Source organism: Python bivittatus, unplaced genomic scaffold (genome assembly GCF_059951505.1).
Source record: "Python bivittatus isolate LINGU-HERP-01145 unplaced genomic scaffold, Pbiv_v1 ctg000080_np1212, whole genome shotgun sequence".
Lineage (NCBI taxonomy): Eukaryota > Metazoa > Chordata > Lepidosauria > Squamata > Pythonidae > Python > Python bivittatus.
In genome coordinates, this window is record NW_028277035.1 from 54,132,816 (window position 1) to 54,152,909 (window position 20,094).

General features: G+C 39.8%; 2 protein-coding genes across 4 annotated transcripts in view; both read left to right on the top strand.

Annotated features, from left to right (window-relative positions):
- HRH1 (histamine receptor H1) overlaps window positions 1-6,989 on the top strand; it is a 32,115-nt gene extending 25,126 nt beyond the window's left edge. For all 3 annotated transcript variants that reach the window (XM_088134110.1, XM_088134109.1, XM_088134111.1), the window contains one exon: window positions 1,146-6,989. In XM_088134110.1, coding sequence (XP_087990236.1) covers window positions 1,260-2,711 — 1,452 coding nt within the window. In that variant the 5' untranslated portion in view covers window positions 1,146-1,259 and the 3' untranslated portion in view covers window positions 2,712-6,989. The remainder of the gene's footprint in view (window positions 1-1,145) is intronic.
- A 4,769-nt stretch (window positions 6,990-11,758) lies between these two features.
- ATG7 (autophagy related 7) overlaps window positions 11,759-20,094 on the top strand; it is a 111,795-nt gene continuing 103,459 nt past the window's right edge. Inside the window, exons 1-5 of the mRNA XM_007434320.4 lie at window positions 11,759-12,171; window positions 13,357-13,411; window positions 15,014-15,131; window positions 16,793-16,870; window positions 18,388-18,504. Of these exons, the coding sequence (XP_007434382.1) occupies window positions 11,994-12,171; window positions 13,357-13,411; window positions 15,014-15,131; window positions 16,793-16,870; window positions 18,388-18,504 (546 nt within the window). The 5' untranslated portion in view covers window positions 11,759-11,993. The remainder of the gene's footprint in view (window positions 12,172-13,356; window positions 13,412-15,013; window positions 15,132-16,792; window positions 16,871-18,387; window positions 18,505-20,094) is intronic.

Genomic DNA, 20,094 nt, shown 5'->3' on the forward strand with positions numbered 1-20,094 from the left:
TTTTATTATTTAAAAAATCGGACCAGTAGTCACTGAAATTAAACAAATTTAGACACATCTGTTCCTACGGCATTATTTTTAGTGCTATAAATATATTTATTTACCCACTGAGTTATCTTTTAAGTGCTTTAGACATTTCAATAACCACTGAACCAGAATTCAGATATTTTAGCAGCTATGTTAACAGTTTTAGAAGTTCTGATAATTTCACAGTTTCAGCTTAATAGTCCTGGTAGTATGCCAAATTATTTTCTGTCACTTAGATCTTTTCTAATAGTTTATTTCCTATTTTATATCATAGAAAATTTAAAATGTTTGTTTTGGTTATTTTTATAATTGTACACAGTTCTGGTCACTGACCATAATCAAGATTTGATATGATTTGATTTTTGTTTTATGTGCTTAAGACATGAAAAAAGTGACTTCTTTTAATTTCCATCTTCTTTCACAAGCTTAAATCCTAATCTTCCCGTAATAGCAAAAAACCAGACTGTATGGCCAAAGAATTACATCTCTGAACATATGTTTATCACAATTTGAAGATAAATGATAGGAAATAACTGAGCAGACATACTTCCTAAGCTATCCAAAACAGTTGCAGACATCATCAGGACCCTCCTCTTTTGTGTAGAAGCTGAAAAGAACAGAACTACTTCATCCTAGTAGACGTCAAGAGAGGGGAAAGTATCTACTTTACTACCTGTGTAAAACTGCTTCGCTGTAGGGTCAGGTCTTTTTCGTGTCCTATGCACGTAAAATAAAAATCATATCAACTCTTGATTATGGTCAGTGGCCAGAACTGTGTACAATTATAAAAATACTACCTGCAAACGCATTTGCTCTCTGGGCCTGGAATTTAAAATAATCCCAGCCCTGGAAATGCTCAGGCCCAGCATCCTCTCTTCTGAAGGGAGACTAAGAAGAAAACCACCTCCTGGCTCAGGGACTGGTGGTTTAACTTTTGATGAATCCCATATGGCACGGAAGGCTCTGGACACAAGATATTTGGATAAGGAATTTGGAGGCAGACTCCTATTATGTAACTTCTTTGCAATATTTATTCTTGGCTTAATTCCCCACTTTTATTTCCTTAGCTGTAAAAACTGCAAGAAAATGTATAGTGAAACACTGCTTTTCATTTTCAGATTTACGAAAGAAACGGGAAAGAAACTGACCAGACGGCTCATCAGACAAGACTGAAATCTCAAGACTTTGATTTTTTTTTTTTTGGTCCTTTTTCATCTAGTTTTACCCAAAAGATGTGTCTGGTAGACAGAGCCACAAATAGGAATTCTACAGAGGTTCAACCTGTTCTAGGACTATTCTTGGGAAGCATCTCGTTGATGACAGTGGTTATGAATATTTTGGTCCTGTATGCAGTGAAAACAGAAAAGAAACTACAGACAGTTGGCAATCTTTATATTGTCAGTCTTTCATGTGCAGATGTTATAGTTGGTGCAGCTGTGATGCCACTAAACATTGTATACTTGTTGAAGGATAAGTGGATCTTGGCCAGAAAAGCTTGCCTGTTTTGGCTGTCAATGGATTATGTAGCCAGCACAGCATCTATATTCAGCCTTTTCATACTCTGTGTAGATCGCTACCGTTCAATCCAACAGCCTCTAAAATATCTCAAGTATAGGACCAAAACTAGAGCCTCAGTCATGATTTCAATAGCCTGGCTGCTGTCTTTTCTGTGGGTGATTCCAATTCTTGGCTGGCGTAAATTTACCAGTCACAGTAGCATGACAATGAACAATAGAACTGAGGATGAAAAAATATGTGAAACAGATTTTTGCAGAACCACATGGTTTAAAGTCTTGACAGCCACAATTAACTTCTATGTACCATCATTACTGATGCTGTGGTTCTATGCCAATATTTACAGGACTGTCCGTAAGCATTATCAGCATCGACAACTCATAAATGGATCAGATAGACCTGACTCAGGTAACATGGCTGTGCATATTGGAAAGGTTCAGGAAATGCAGAAGATTTATTCCCAAAGTTCAAATAAAGATAGAGGAATTCTTTTTAGGGTAAATGATAGCTCTGAGCAAAACAAAATAATGGAAGCTAAACTTCCATTAAGCAACTGTGTTACAATCCCAGAGGATTTTCATAAAAGTGGTGACCGTGAGGTAATGAAGCTTAACTGCTTTCCTCTGGCTATAGTGCAGAAAGATTTTGAGTTAGGCAATACGAAGAGAAAATATGCCTGTGTCAGTACTGAAAATATAAAAAATCCTATCTCCCAATTAGGCAAAATATCACATAGGCAGAGTTTTGCAGAAAGTTCTTTGTCTAGAACCCACTCAGATCCCTCCCTAGAGCAAAATTCTTACACTGAGCAGTGTTTCCCTCAGAAGTGTTCCCATAGAAGAGGTCTTCTAAGTCTCCATCACCTGAAAAAGACACGGGGAAAGCTACAGACTGATTCTGTTTGCCAAAGTCAAAAGTTGCAGGTGAACAGGGAGAGAAAGGCCGCCAAACAGTTAGGTGTTATAATGGCAGCTTTTATGCTATGCTGGATTCCATATTTTGTATTGTTTATGGTCATGGCCTTTTGCGAGACATGTTATAACCGTCCTTTTCACATGTTTACAATATGGCTTGGCTATGTGAATTCTACATTAAATCCATTTATATACCCACTCTGTAATGAAAACTTCAGAAAGGCTTTCAAAAAAATATTTCATATTAAAACTTAACTTATCTTGGAGAAAATTATACTGGGGACAGATCAGCAGGTTTACATTGGAAAGAAAAATTCTGGTATTATTTAAAAGTATTGTAAACGAAGTAAACGATCATTTGGAAAAAGTGGAAAAGGTAAAGAAATCACCAGAAACTTAAATTCTTTTATAATATTTAGATTTTATTTACAAACATACTTTACAATTTGGAAACAGATCGCATGCATCCTACAGTCAGGAAATTTATTGTCCCTAGGTTATCAAAGAGAGACAATCCTGTTCCCATTTATGTTACAGCATCCAGTTCAGCTCTGTCTGATTCATGGTAAAGGCAAAATCTCATTTAGGCTCCACTTTTGGTGACTTCATGGATATATCCATGCTATTTTTCTGGACAACAGTACAGAAGTGGTTTGCCAGCACTTTCTTCTGGTACGTTTTCCACCTTTGCAGTCTAGCCTCTAGACCTGGAATTCCCTGATAGTCTCCTTGCCCAAATACTAATCATGAATAACTCTGCTTAGCCTTTTCAGGATCAACCAACCTAGATGCTGCCTATCTGTTTCACTCTGCCGCCCAAGATGCTTCCATTGTTCTTTCTAAAGTAAAAAAAAAAAAACCTTAGGCTTAGCCACCCATCTAAAGAGTATTCCACATTCAGCCCTTTCAAGGGAAATCCAGGAGGTCCTCACCATTAAAAAAGCATCCACCAGCCTTTCTGAGCCATTAGTGAAGCAGTTTGCCTGACTAAAAGAAAATTGGGCAAGCGTGACTTCTGGAATCCTTCCCAGACCCTGAATGACAGCCTGCTCTGGGACAAATGATCAGAAGGGGACTTAGAAGGAAGCCGTTGACCACATTCAGAGCTCCTGCCCAACTTTCTCTCCCATGAGGATGCTCTGCAACCCTTAGCCTGATTTGGCCGTTTTGGAACTCAATATTTTTTAATTGCCTTCTCCCCCAGGCTGAATTTGTTCAGCTCAGTTTTCAGAGGATTATCATGCTGAAAGGTGGACAGATAAATTCCCAAGCCCCATTACATAATTTATTTCCAATATGGCATTGCACTGGAAGGAATAAAACAAGTTAGGGAAAGCATGCTGAGCATGGTTTCTGGATTTTTTCCCAACCCCTTTCCAGAAGTGGCCATAGGAGACAACTATATTTTCATGTGTGTAACAGAGTAACATGGTTTGTGTATGTGCATCCATGTTCATGTGCTCACATACTGGAAAGCGTAGGGTGGGTTCCAGTCTGGGTCACATGACCAGGAGGGATGGGGGCTTATAATGGAGCAGTCGGTAACATTCCAAGTTACTAAATGCTTCTCCCATAGGAAAACATAGGTATTATAAAAAGAATACCATAGGTATTCTTTTTCTGGAAAGTTTTTCTGGAAAGTTTTTCTTTACTCTGGTGGATTGGACTGGATCAGATCTGATCCATTTCTGAACCTGATTTTGGGGGGGCAGCTCCTCCCACCACAGAAAATTTGGTCCCATTCTATTCACTTGTCAGAGAGTTATTCTCTGGTAGAGATTGATGGCTGTATCCTGAGCCCTTTTACAAAATTTCTTTCCAGCACTCCATTGGGTTAGAAAGGAGAACAAGACAGAGAAAGCATCCTGAGCATGGATGCTGGAGTTATATCCACTCTCTTTACCAGCAGTGGCCATATGAGGTTTCAGGCTGTTCTGTGTAACAAAATAATGTTTTGCATGTGTATGTTTTTGCTTCCCCCTCGTATTATGTGTGTCCGTGTGTGCACATGCACATGTGCCCTGAGAATCACAGGGCAGGCTGTGTAAACTCTGCTTTAGCTCCAGAGATGAGGAAGGAGAGGGCCTAAGAACAGAGCAGTCAGCTGCATTTCAAGCCATAGCCCAATTGCTGCTCCTATAAGGAATTTTTGGAGCTTTTTTCCTCCACAGCCCATTTTTTTAAACTCAGTCTTTCTTTTGCTCTCATTCTGTTCAATTTTCAGAGAATTATCAGGCAGGCCACAAGTCCCTTTATTTTATTTCTTTCCAACATTCCATTTGGGTTGAAAGAATAAAAGGCCAGTAGTGAGTATACATGACAGTGTTTTATTTGTTTGAATAAGATCTATAGCAATATAGTTTGCTTTCTTTGAATGAGATATCAGTCTTTAGAAAATTTATATAATAGCACATTCATGTAATCTAGAGTCAGATAAACTCTTTGTCCTGGGTTATCAAGTTTCTTCATACATTATAAAACTCTGTGGAATGTGTACCATAAAGTTGTTATGTCTGAAATGCTCTTTTTTGTTCTATTAACATATAATCATGCATATATAAAGCGTAATTGTTTATCAGTTAGAAATCTGAACATCTGATTTCCAAAATGGGTTTCAGTATTTATGAAACTAAGTCTAGCATTTAATGGGGAAGGATTTTCAATGAATATACTAAAAAAAACCCCAGTATAATTAATTAATTTAAAGTTAATTTCCGGTATCTTTTTTGAAACACCATAATATATTTTTCCATCAGTTACAAACAGAGGCTTTTTAAAAGAAAGGCTTTCAATTGGGACTATCTTGCAAAATCCCAGACACACCTTACAGTACCTGATACTGGTGTGAACCATTGGCAAGATGGAAAACATTTGCTTGAAATGGATATTAAGCTCCATGAAGTATGAGTTCCTATTTTTTCAGAAGATCAATTTAAGAAAATCAATGTTTACATGTTACTGAAGATGGTATATTCTTGTAGCTTTTTTATCTTTTTTTTCCCAATGCTATCACCTTCCAGAGATCTAATAAATAAAAACACGTAATGAATGTATGGTTTTCACTGCATCCACCATTTTATGATGCTGTAAACTCTGTTTTTATTGAAACAGTATCAGACACTAGCAAAAGGAAAAAGACCTCCTTTCTAAAATTAGCTGTCATTCTCTAGGCAGAAACCATTTTTGAGCCTAGTTTGGTTTTAATTTTTGATATTTTCTTGGCAAATATCATGTTTTATAGGTATTGTCATCACTTTTCCTCTTATTACTTTTTTTTAGATTATTTTTTCTTAAACAGGGACATGCCCACCATGGGAAGTATGTTTTGTTTCTAACCCAAAACACTGTGTTCTGGAAATTTACTGGTCTACTCCAGATGAATCACAGTTTGGCAGAAACAAAACCTGGAATATTTTTGTTGCACTGGATTTCTGGTGAAACAGAAGTTGCAGGGATCCCTGAGTGGGTTTATGAGGTAAGTAGGATAAAGCTGGTGCTCACTGTCTCCTCAGCAGCTCCCAATCTGGCAGATGTCACCACCCTGGTCTTCTCAGGGCTTTGTCTTGCCTTTCCTCCCTCACATGCCCTTAGCCACCACCAACGTCCCAGGCATGGCACAGCCCACTGTCTCATCCAGAGTAAGCAGTTAAAAAACAGGTTGCTTTTTTAATATTCAGACTAAACCTCTTGTAGGGATAGCATGTATTTTCCATTATACTTATGAGTTACAAAGACAGTGTGAAATTTAAAGGTACTCTTTGATAAATATATTTATCTGTCCCTCACCTCCCCTATATTTCACCCATATAAACTCTTAGCTTACCAGGATGTTAACTCTTTTAGGGCCACAGCCAACTTAACAAAAAAACCAAATTTAAATCGGCATAACTATTTACAACCCATTCTTTACATGCTTCTTTGTCCCAGTGATTCTCTGAACACCATATATACCTGCTGGGGGAAGACTTTAGAGCCAGAGAAAATGGAGGTGTCTTTGATCACCCAGAAATGGGACTCAGGGGCTGAGGTTCACCCTGGTTGGAATGGTGGTTCACTCATCTTGAAAAGGCAGATTTGTAACATGGGGTCCTCCTAGATCAGTGTTTCTCAACCTTGGCAACTTTAAGATGTGTGGACTTCAGCTCCCACATTAAACTCAGTAAGTGCTGAAAACTGAAGTTGCGTGTGGCAGTGAAAGAGTTAAGGACATGATAGCTAGGGGAAAAACTCTGCGGTGCCCCCCTTTCTTTGGTTCCCTAAACACAGGATTGTTTTGCTTAATGGTTAATCCAGGGCTAGGTATAATGCATAATGATCATGGTTAATTTACAGGTAAATTTGAATGGTATGAGAGCTATGACTAATTTCTTAAAACATCAGAACTGTTAAAATTGAAAACACATGTAGAATTTCACAAGAGTTGTTTGTTTTATAAATCAATGGAATATATGATCTGAATTCTGAATATTTTAATACATTAATGAGATTGTGTATAAAAACTATTATAAGGTTAACGCCATTAAAAAGAATGTTAAAATATGTTTGAGACATGACTTTGAATGATGTTCAAAATGGTCTTGCAGCACTTATTGCACAGCAAATAGGTGTTATTCCCCCTACCTTCGATGAACACCTTGTTCCTAATATTGCCAAGTTTCTAAAATTTGATTACAAGGATGATCCTAGAATTACAGTCCTCAAGGAGCCTCTTATTTCAAAAGGTTTTCATTATGTTTTGATCTTATAAGTCAGTGTCACTTCTTAGTTGCTTTAGTAGCAGAACCACAGAAAAGAGTAGGAATGAGCAGAATTCCCTTTATCTTCCTGTGCTTCCCATTCAAATTAGATTTAGCTTCAAGATGCTAGAACTCTGTCAGGAACAGCCTATCCATAAAAATATGGTCTCTTCCACTGACTGGAATTAGATTGCATCTTCAGCCATTCAACAGGAAATGGGCAAGTCATTTCTGTGGCTGTCTAGAATGGTTTCCAATTAAGTTTGTTTGGGATCCTATGTATTTTCATACACAAAAGTGAAAAATAGCATACTTCTCATTTCACACTGGATGATTCAACAGTCTTAAAATGATTGTTGTAAAGAAGTCCAACAATAGAAAAGGAGACACTGGACAAGAGGTATAAATATCTCAAAATGAGGGACACTGTGTATAAACCTTGAATACCAAGTTTGAAGAGTCATACTATAAATCAGTACTGTCCCCACAGATAGTGTACATAACACTGCATACAAAGAATAGCATGACTGGGAGAAATAGGGGAACCATTATACCATATAAAAAGGTATCCAAGTTGCCTGTAAGAATTCCAAAACCCATATTAGGGCAGGCCATGTTACAGGTCAGAAGATTGCAAGTTTTTGAATTCTTCAGTAGTTGCTATGCTGTGGGGTAAACAAAGAGAAAAGTGGGAGGAGAGACTGACTGTCACTGAAGCCAAACACACAGTATTTGATCAAAAACTCAGGATGGTATGTTGGAGGTATTTTATAATTGTCATAGTTGGCTCTACAAGGAACTGGGGTTGTTTCAACAACTTGGACTTTTCTTTGGACCACAATGATGAAGGGAAGCAAGCAACCAACCAATGCGCAAATAAAAACCAATTGTTTATTCAAAACTGTCTAATAAGATAACACAGCTGCTGCTAAGGCATGAATGTAGTGCTAGCAGAAGTCTTTCCAGAGACAGGAGGTCCCACTGTGCTGTAAAATTTTCAACAACACAGTGTGATTATTTATAATGTTAACTGGAGGATAAGAGAACATAAGCTATTACCATAGCACTTTCCAGGAAAAAGAAGTCCTATGGGAAGACCCTCAATAAGTAGCATGGAAGAAATTCAACTTTTTCAGACAAACATGGGTCAGTATGCTACATATGTCTCCCAGTTGGTGGGATAAGGACAACAGTAGGTTGGTTTATAAAGTAGTCTCTAGACTAGAGATCCTAGCTTGCATACAATAGTGTGAGCATGCTTGAGTTGCACTGGGCTTGAGTGGCATATATGCATAATGGCCAAAATGTGCCAAAACTGACTAGTAATGTCCATATCCTTTAGCAGTGAATGCTGCATATGGCCTGCTCCTGATAAGTTAGTCTATTCTTTCTCTAAAATCATTAGCCTTGATTGACCAAAACCATGACGGGTGGCAGCAATCAACATCTACTGGGCTCACTTGGTAGAGACCATGACATGGAAGATTGAGACATAGAATGTATGAGGAGGAAATGGAATGATCAAGAGCATGAATCAACAAATGAAATGAAAGAAATAATAGATGTGTGTAAAAATCAGAAGGAACAAGATGTAATAGAACTGAATGAGGGTGATCTGATCTTAAGAATTAGAGTGGATATGTGCAGGGAAGTGAAGGTATAGGCTTCATTATGAATGAAAAAACTAAAAGGTATGTCAAAAGGTATGAATTGGTATCATCTAGATTATTGTAGGTACGTATGAAAGTAGTTTGGCAATAATTATATGTTATGCTTTAGTGAATAGTGATAATGGAAAAATCAGGGATGAATTTCACGAAAAGTGTGTAATATTCTGAATGGATGCGATCCACAGGAAAAAATAATTCTGCTAGATGACATGAATAATAGGTGGCACAAGATGAGAGAGTACAGAAAAAAAAATCCTCTACCTATCATGATTTTGGGCAACTGAGGCTTTCACATAAAGATTTTTGGTGAAATAAAGGAGTAGACCAGTGTAGGTTTTCATGGCCAGTATCTGTTGGGCAATGTTGGGTTTCAGGGTTTAGTGACCATAGTCTAGACAACAGATTTCCTGATGTTCCTCTGGCAACTTTGGCTGGCATCTTTGGAGGCAAGGTGGTCTGCTACATGTCTGCCTGAAGCCCAACACTGCCCATCAGTAGACAAGCTTACTAGCCCTGTCATACCATGCCACATACAGCATTCCCTGATTAATGGGAAGCCCATAGTGCTGGTCAGTTTGGACACATTTTGGGTAGTATGCAACAAGCACAACCAAAGCCCAGTTTGATCCCAACTATGCTCATGTTATGATGCTATGTAAAGTAGGAACTCAAATCTAAAGATTACTTTGCAAGCCAACATATTGTTTGTCTACTGGAACAAACATCAGGTTCCTGGAAATGTGCTTTGAAATCAAAATGCATTAGTCCAAAATAAGATGGATCGTGTAGGTTCAACAAGAACCTTATATACGCAACGGCACTTTGTGTTTGCAACCTACCTCCCTAAGGAATAGAAGAGATAGCTTGACTGGATGAAGGAGGGCAAGGATCGTTGTTTCCGAATAAGAAACAGGATTCTACTGAAAGCCTTCCAAATGATCATTGCATCTTTTATGGAATAATATATAAAAGGGACAGCTATAACCACAGGCATCCACGGGGGTACCAAGGGGGACAAATGATGAGACATGTACCATATCATCACCTAAATTATGCAACTTACATACTTGCAACAGAAGTCAGGAAGCAAGTGCATAATTGTGTTACATGAAATATCATGATCCACATGTCATCATTTTGATGTCTCTGGGGCTTGTTAAAGATGCCTCTGGCTTCAGGAATCAACATTTAAAGTTCATCAACTCAAGAGCAAATGTAGAAGCAGCAGTGCACAGCAGTGACTCCCAATTCCTCCTCCTTCTAAGACTGGCTACCTTAGATGAGGAAATCTAAGTATGAATAGGCATACCCATAATGTATTAACAGTTTTCTGGGTAGAACATCAGCAAGGCTTTTATGCATTACCAGTAGAAACACTACTGCACTATATCTGATGATAGGGCTCTTCTGCACAATCTTCTGGACACGGCTGTGCAACACTTCAGTGGTAGCACTGAGAAGGTTTAAAGAGACATCACTCTCAGTCTGGTGCAGAAACAACCCACAATGATGCTTTTCTGCTCTACTTCCACAGTGTTTTCTGAGTTGCATCATCACAAACGTGGTTGTAATTTCTCTCTGTGCTTTAATTTGACCTAGATAATCCAATATTTATCAGATGCTGTAAGGAGCTCCATGGCTATTTTGGGATGCCTACATCCAAGGAAAGGAATGTGCCCATGCAAAGCCTGAATTCTACTGTGCTTTATAAGGCACAGCTCAGCTATTACATGGCTTCCTTCTATATCTCTGACAAGCAGTGCTCTGAAGCATTAATTATCTGTTTCTATCTGCATTCACAACTACTTTGTTAGAGCAGCTGATAGCTTGTCAAAGCGGACTGGTGACCACTGGACTCCCCCCCCCCCATTTCAATGGTGAAATTCTTTTGTTTTTTTGTTTGTTTGTTTTTAAATAGGTGAATTTGACAAGAATTGCCAGTTTTCACTTCCAGTCTAAACAACTGAAAGAAAGGTAAAACTATGTAATTTTTTTCCCACTGGCGCAGCAACAGAGGGGGCTGATGCAAAAGACCTATCGTGGAAACCACATATCCTCAATGACCCACCCACAGAAAGGAAAGCTATTGGAGCTTGCTTTCCCAGCACAAGTGGGAGGTTAAAAATGGAGGGGAATCCACCAGGTGGGGTCTGTGATAAGCACTGGCTGGTCAAACACCTGGTGAGTGCTGTTGCCAAATTGAAGAATGGATTAAAACCTGGACAGCAATTATTTCTTCTTCTCCAGGCAGCTTCATCACGTGAGTCAAGCAGCTTGGGTCTGTTAATCTCATTTTTAGGTTGCCCCAAAAGAGGAAATTGATCATCTTGTTCTATTTTGGGAATAAAAATAATATATTTCCATTCTTGTCAATCATTTCAAAATCAAAATAGCAGCACTTCTTTTTTTTTTTTTTTCAATAATGTTATACTTCTGTTTTTTCACTGAATTGAGGCAACACTATATCAAACTAAGAAATCTTTGCCACTTCGTGTTTGTGGTAGAAATCACAAGCCTCTGAGAGCTGCATCCGTATGGGACATCACGGTTATCTGTGAGCCAAACATTTGCGGAACAAAAACCAGAAGTCTATGCAATCCAACGTCCCCAGCATGAATCAGTTTCTCTGCCAACTAAGCCAGCGTTTGTGTTATGAAATTAAAACCCTCTGCCACTTGACACCGGTCCTCCTCTGCCAATTAGACCGGCTTCTGTGAGCCACAAGGCTCGCCCACCAAAGGGGCGCTCGTGGCACGAAACCCAAACTCCGCGCACCGAGCGCTTCCCTTCCCGCGCTAGACGCCCGGGAAGCCCCTGGCCACGCCTCCTCCGTTTATGAGCTCCCCGGCCACGCCTCCCTCTTCCCACCCGCCCCTCGGAGGCCGAGCATCTTTCCGAGCGACCGCGGCCGGGAAGCGCCGCCCCGCGTCCTCCTGGCTGCTGCGCGCGCTGCGCAATGCTCCCTCGCCTGCTCCTCCTCTTCCTGCTCCATGCGAAGGGCTTCTGCCGCTGGCGCCATCCCGCACGTCCCGGGTACTTTTTCTTCCCGGCCGGACTGGGGGGGATAACCGGCCGTTTCCGGGAAAACTCGGAGGCCCTAGTTTTCGGCTGATAGATACCGATGACGAATCATGGCCAGCGGCGGTAGTGAATCGCGACACCCCGCGGAGGGTGGGCGTCCCAGTCTGCAGTTTGTTCCGTTCAGTAGCGCGCTGGACGCAGGTTTCTGGCATGAGCTCACTCAGAAAAAACTCAATGAATACAAACTGGACGAGTCTCCGAAGCCGATCAGAGGCTATTACTATAATGGCAAGTACACCGTAAACACTTTTCCTTCTTGGAGGGGGATTGTCGTTCTCGAAACGCGTCCTGCTGTGTGGACTGGGACAATAAGAGTTCAGGTTAGGTTCAGCCTAACGCTGGCACGTCGTTCCAGATCCCTGTAAACTCAGAGGGACTTGATGTCTGAGTAAACAAGCCTGGCTGATTTTCTTAGCTCAGGCTAACCTTTCCCCCTGCTGTTGTGGAAGCTTCATTAGTGTCCACGATATATGGAATACTTTCCCTGGATATCCGTGCCTTCCATGTGCAGCAGCTTCTGCACTTGCTTAAAGATCAGTTCATTAGACATTCATCTGAATAGATACTATTGGTCAGGGGTGAGAACAGATGTAGCTAGAACCTTAACCTGTGCCCAGGAACCCCAACCACCCATGACAATCTGAAGGGCCATCCTTTCATAAAAGGCCAGAGATTAAAGAACATAGAGAGCTAGTAGGTAGGTACTTGTTTCAAAACTCCAAGTAATTTACTTAAATACATAAAGATTATAGTCCAGTTAGTGGGTAACTCTATGAACACCTCCTTCCAAAATTAGTTAAGTGTAGGTTAAGTACTGTAACATGAATATTATGAAATAGGTCATATGACTACTCTGTGTCATAATCAGTTCTCTCCTAGCTGAAGAGCTAGATTGTTCAAGAAGCGGGTTAATGTTGAATTTAAATTTTCTTTCCGAACTTTGCTGTTTGCTGTTGCCCTCCTCCAAAATATGTAGAAGGATGGCTGACAACTAGAACACTATGCCTCCCTCCAAAAAAAGAGGGGTTAAGAGAAAAGGCTTCCCAACTCATCTGTTGGCCTCTGTTGTGTGGGTGTGTTTTGGTGTGTATGTGGGGGGAGTTAATGGAGGGAAAGTCCTTTGTGCAACATGGAATAAGACAGACATTCTTTTTATCACGTTGTCCTTTGTACAATGCTTCCTGTAATAAAATGAAGAAACAGTTATGAAATTACCAGATGTGGAAAGGACATCTGGACTATTCAGTCATTAACCAGGAATATGAGAGAATATGATGAATTAGATTTATTATATTATAGTATTAGATTTTTTAATGATTTTGCTTTCTTCACAGGAAAGTATGCAGAGATGTCCTGGGTTGTATAATTGTCACTATTTTAATAAACTGTTTGGTTTTTCTCTCCCTCTACTAGGAGATCCTGCTGGAATGCCAGCACGTTTAACCCTTGAATTTAGTGCTTTTGATATGTAAGTAACAAATCCTTTATCCTGTGTCTTGAAAGAGTTTTTAGGAAACAACAACTGATTCTTAGTATTGTAATCATTAGGCTACAAACCGAGATTTGTATGTCAGGAACATGACTATGTGAGAGCAGTGCATCAGGATCCCAGTGCAAACGCTATTTTCTGATTTATGCTAGGGAGGGGATATAGGAATGAACACACACACACACACACGAGTGAGAGAGTGAGCTTGGTTTACACAAACCAAGAATCACCAGCTGTTCTCACTTTTCTGGACAAATATGATTTCTTCTTGGCGTAATTGCTGTGGTTGTTTCTGCCCTCTGAGTTGATAGTCAGATAGAAGTACTAGCACTGGTACATATATATCAGTGTTGGCTTGTGTTTGGAGTGATCCCAGGTAATGAGATAGAGAGCATGCAGTTTCTCTAAGGGGAGCTTTCAGCTTCATTATACAGCAGCTCATGAATAGCTTGTCACAATCTGTTTTGGGTCTTGAGGTGGGGGAAGGTCTCTATGCATTTTTCAGAAGTGTTTTAACCACTTGGGGAATAAATCAGTACTATGCAATTCTTCTGAAGGCCAGTTTGATACCATTTAGGAACCTGGAGACCTCAAGAACTAGGAAAAGATAGAGTATTGAAGAAGTCATCCTCAAAAGAAGCCTATAGGTAGGGAGTTAAAACGTCTTGTGGCTTAAAAAAAGGGACAGAGCCAGAAGGAAAAATGTAAACCACGTGAGAGGCTGGCTTAGGCTAAGACTGACACAATCAGCAATTTTCTTGGGAGTAGCGTGGGATATTGGCCATTGCCTTCTTCCAGAAGGCCTTTCAACTTCCCACTCTCATCTAAAGCCTTGGGATTCCATGGTCATCTCAACCCAGCTAGGCCCAACCCTGCTTAAGCTTTTGAGTCCAGATGCTGCCATTTGCTGAAGAAAGGAGAACTTAAATGAATAATGGAAATGCAGGAGAAATAGAAAGCTTAAGTGGAGGGAGAGATAAGGATTTGGCAAGCAGAATAAAGGAGTAAATATGGAGTGTGAAGAACAGTAATATTTCTGTTACAAGATGTTGTGACTTTTAGCATAACATGGCCGTTCAATTGTTAGGCTAATAGGTTTGTCTGAACATGTGCTTTCTTCATATGGCAAAATGTGGAGTTTTAGAGGCTTAAACCCCCTTGCACAGAAAGAACGTATGCTGTTTATTTGTGAAGGAGTCATGGGCCTGTTTTCCTGTTCTGTGTGAAGTGGTGGTTCTATGAAACAGAAGATTAATGGTTAAGGCTATGCATGTTGCTCTGTTCAGGGTCCCAGTTTGTTTCCTTTTTCTTCACTTTCCATCGATCCAATGTCTGCTACTTTTCCTTTTGTGGCCAAGATCCATGCAAAGGCATAACAGAGCTGTTGAAACTGATGTTGAGATTACATTTTACACAGTGCGTGCAGGCAGACTTGCATAACTGACTGTAATATCCATTTTTTCATTTCATTCTTATTTTTAAATTTTTGGTAAAGTATGTGCCAACTACCAATGCTTCTGGTTTGTTAAAAATGTATATTGCATTTACTTTAGTTTTAAGTCTGTTTTTGTTCCCCCTCAGGAATGGCCCAACACCAGCACATTGTTGCCCTGCTATTGGAATGTTGTATAACACCAATACATTGGAATCCTTCAAATCCTGTGATAAAAAGCTTCTCCTTGAACAAGCAGCAACTGAGGTAAGATAAAATGTGAATGAGTTCCCAAAACCTGGGGCACAGATGAAAAACAGCCTTTAAATGTAATTTGAGATTGTTGCGTGGGGCAAACAGTGCGAATAACCTGTAGCTGTTTCATGAACAAAACAATTCTATGCAGGCTTACTTGAAGTAAGTCCCACTAAATTGAATAAAATGTAGTCCCAAATGCATATGCATTGTATTTCAGACCTTGGTCTCACTTATTTCAAGAAAGGAGTACTCCTATATTTCAGCACAAAATTGTCTAAAAATATGTTATTTGGAATGGCCTATCACTGTAGATCAAACAATGAATGTGTATTCCATGGTTTATTGAACTTTTTCAGGCTGTAGAATCTGTTAAAAAATAAACTCCTGGAATCTCTGATCAGGAGGCAATGCTCTAATGATGAAAAATGGTTGTGTTTGGATGAACTTTTTTCCCCACTTAATTCGTCATGGAACGTTAGAATTCTATGGAGCACTGTTTGAAAAACCCAGAGACTGAACAGTTGTAGTTTTGTAAATAAATAAATAAATAAATAAATAAATAAATAAATAGTGAGCCCATTTGGTGTAGTTGGTTAAGGCATCAGGCTAGAGACTGGGGGACTCTGAGTTCTAGTTCCACCTAGGCACAAAGCCAGCTGGGTGACCTTGGGCCAGTCACTTTCTCTCAGCCCTAGGAAGGAGGCAATGGCAAACCACTTCTGAAAAACCTTGCCAAGAAAACTATAGGGACTTGTCCAGGCACTCTCTGAGAACTGGACATGATTGAACAGATTATAAATAAATAAATAAATAAATAAATAGTCAACAAATAAGTGAAATGAGGAGGACAAGATGAAAAATCTCAAAATTACTAATCACCATTTTGGCTTAACTTGCTTTTTTGCTGTATTTTTGTAGTTTTTTGCCTGAAAGGTAAAAAGAAGGGCTGGTTTGTCAGGCATGAGGACCTGTTACAGTTGCAGTACAGAACTCAGCATACTAAACCCTTAGTCTTGCTGGCTGGCTGGTACTTCAGCAATATGTAGAGGAAGACAGAATCCTATGGACGTTCATTTGGGAACAGGGACTCCGTCCCAGGCTCATAGGCTGAGCTCTGAATTTTGAAATGGCCAGGTCCAAGTTCCATTAACTCACTAGATGGAAGCTGCTCAGTTCTGGGTCTCTCAGCGGCAGCAGCATCGGCTAGGGGTTGCACACGAATACTGGCTTAACAAGTGGGAGGTAGCATTTTTAAAACTCTGGCATTCAAACATACATTGTGGTGTTTTAGATGGCTGTAAATGAGACTATTCATCTATTTGCTCTTTTCCGGGAAACTTTCTAACTGTTCAGGATAAAGTTTAATCTGGGGTCTTCTGTGTACAAAACATGTTTTGTTGTTGAGCTTGTTCTCCTTTATAGAAATTGTTGTGTAAGTCAGATGGATTGCTTGGTGTGATTTGATAATAGTGAGATCAGTGGAACCTTTGTGTTTATTCATTATTTGCTGCTTCATAATCACATTTGCACACTAGTTTACAATGAAGATTAAGCCGAATTAAATTTTGTTACAATAATCCATGAAATATGTAGCATATTTTCATTGTAGAGCAGCCATGAAAATAGTTGCTTGGACCCTGGATGATGCTATTTTTTTTCTCTCCCCATAGATATGGGATGCAATAACATCAGGGAATGCCATTAAAAATCCTGTTTTATTGAACAGATTTCTTCTCTTAACATTTGCAGTAAGTAAAATTGTACTAAAAACAACATCAAATTCTCCATAGTTACAAACAACGCTGGTACAGTTATTATCACTATATACCAGTTGATGGATCATGCATCTGCCAATCACAAAGTCCAATCTACTGGGAAATAATTTACAGGTAGTCCTTGCTTAACAACCCTAATCAGGATCAGCAACTCCGCCACTAAGCGAAGGGGTCAATAAGTGGGAAATCACATGACCGCAACTGTGCTTTCCGGCTGGAAAGAGACAAGACTAGTCAGTTTCACACCTTCAGTTTTTGTTTGCCTCCTAACCCTCTCCCACCATTTGGAATGCTCAAGTGCCTGCATACTGTCTTATACACATTGAAAGCAATGTGATCACACCACAGCCTGGGGCCAGGAGCCATGGGTGTGCTACTCAAACAGGCTACTCTCTTGAAATCCCTTTGTCTTCAATCTGTTCTACGAGGGAGGAGAAAAAAAGCAAGCAATTTCTGTAAACAGTCTCTCCTTTGCCTGATCCTTTCCCACTGCCAATGTGATTGCATTGCTTTCAATGGGTAGAAGAGTAAACAGCTTACTCTTAAAATCTCTTTCCAATATCTCTACTCTGTGGGGGGGGAGGGAAACAGAAGGGTCAGGCAAAGGAGAGATTGCCTACAGAAATTTCCTGCTTTTTTCCTCCCCTCCCCCACCCCCTTGCAGAGCAGAGAGATTGGAGAGAGAGAGATTTCAAGAGAGTACTGTAAGCTGTTTGCGTAACATACCTGCAGCTCCCAGCCCCAGGCTGCTGGCGTGATTACATTCCTTTCAAGGTGAAGAAGAGCAAACAGCTTGCAATCCCTCTCTCCAATCTCTCTGCTCTGCAAGGGGGGTGGGGGAGGAAAAAAACCATAGGTCAGGCACAAGACAATGTATACTGACTGTAATGGTGCTCACGTGACTGAGGGATGCTGCGAAAGTCGTAAATGGGCTGTAAAGTTATTTTTTTAGCAGTGTCGTAACTTCAAAGAGTTGTTGAATGAATGGTCAGTAAGCAAGGACCACCTGAATTCCATTTTTTCACCCTATTGTTCTTGACAGTATTTTGTAAATGGGGAGTAAAGGAGACAGTATGATTGCATAACAAAAGTGTGCGTGTGGTGGGTGGGGTATAGATGTGGAATAGAAACTATCATTGTCTTACTAACAAGTCATGCCATTCTGAAGATTAGAGGCGTGGGATAAGTGACAGCTCAGTTGGTGCAGTTACAGAAAAATGTTCACATGGCTATCTCATAAGATTTAAAGAGATGCTGGAGAACATATGCAAGGCTAAAAACCACACAGAAGACCTGGAATTTGAAGCAATCCCTTGAGATTCTACTGAAGCATTTGGACACATTCAGGATGAAGGCTAAGAACCTGGGAGTCATTTCTGATACTGAAACAAGTCTATTTTTTTCTCTGATTCGAAGTGTAAGAATTTGATCAAATTACCCTTTCCAAGTTATTACCAAGTTCTGAAGTATTTATATAATTTCTCCCTTAGGATCTAAAGAGATACCGTTTCTATTACTGGTTTTGTTATCCTGCATTGTATGTCCCAGAAGGTATCCCTTTGGTTAAACAACCAGCGCCTCTAAGTGCAAAATTCTCTCCAGCCCAGGTAATTAAAACCATTATACAAATATAGTAGCCCAACAAACGTAATACTTTTCAAAACATAGAAAATAAAATAATGTATGACTTTCGTTACTAAGTGCAAACGCGGCAGATAGTAGTTTATACAGTTTTATACCCACCTCTGCCTGATTGAAATAGGGAGTCAGTTTTAGAAACTCTCTTCACTATCTCAGCGAGTAGCAGGGTTGAGGAAATGGGTAGCTCAGAAAAGGCTTTTTCAGCGGAAATGTCTCAATTATGAGATCATACCCCCCCCAAAAATTTGCTATGTACCCTCTTTTATTCCACTTTAATGGACTGTTATTTCTGTTTTTTTCTGGAAGAAATGTTTAACAGGGAGTGTGGTGTTTTTCCCCCCATCAGTGGCTGTAGTTGTAATTTTTTTTTTTAATCACGATGTCTTGTGAGATTTTACTGCTGTTTGTTTTTCATGTTGTTTTCTGTTTTTGCTCTGTTGCTCATAAAGGTAGGATGTAAAGGTGTAGAAAGGGTTTCTGTCCCTAAAGACAGTACAGCTGAAATTTGCTTGATTCTTGATAGCTCAAAATGCCACTATTATCCTGGTCACGGGACCCCTTGAATTGGGAGCGACTGACACACAAAGAAAACAGTCGTTCAGTTTATTGCACTCTTAGACCAGTACAAGAAGTGTGTCCATGAGTGATCTGTAAGCACCTATAAATCTATCTTAAGAAACCAGTAAATAAAATCTGAGACAAAATTAAAATACATTTATAAAACCTGACTAGGACCCGTGAGTAAGAACCAAAAGGAGCAATCTGTGTCTAAGCTATACATGAGATAGTATCTAAAATTACATAAAACTTGTTAATGTCTCAGATAACAAAAATGTGATGATATCTAAAATTTACATACAGTGTGATAATGTCTGAAGTTACATAAAATTTGATCATACCTAAAATACAACTGTAGCAGGAGCTTGGCCTATCAAGGTCTGGCACATCTTCCATGCTGCTGCGCAAAACCTAGCCGCGTGTGCTGCAATGAATGCCAGTTCATCTTCAAGCCGCATCTGGGCATAGGCTGAGTCTGAGCAATCAGGAAAACTCTGCAAAGATTTTTCTTCTCCCTGTTCTTTGGCGTTGGCAATTCACTGTGCATTACATGGTATCTCGACAGTTGCTGACATTTCAAGGATGGGGAAGCCTGCACCCGTGGGACCAGTTCATTTTCATCGGATCCTAACTGTACAGAAGTTACTAAATAGCCTTTCCGGTGTGAAAATAAGATTTCCTCTCTTGCAAGGCTTGTAAATCTGAATAACGATCCATTTGACCATTTGCAAGGATTTGTATGACGCACATCTAATATAACAGTTCTGCAGAATTCATTCTCTTGCAAAAGGTTAATGTTACTTAATGCTACAAGCAGCAACTGATTTCAGGTGGCAGTTCAAAATCTGGGATAATATAAATTGGATAATATGGTAGGTGATTGAGAAGTTGGAGCTGCAGATTAGTCTCCCGACCTTTCCAAGGGTCACAGGAAGCCGGTTGCTGACATGACCTCACTGCGCAAGGCAGGGCTGAATTTTTTCATTTGACCCCATTTT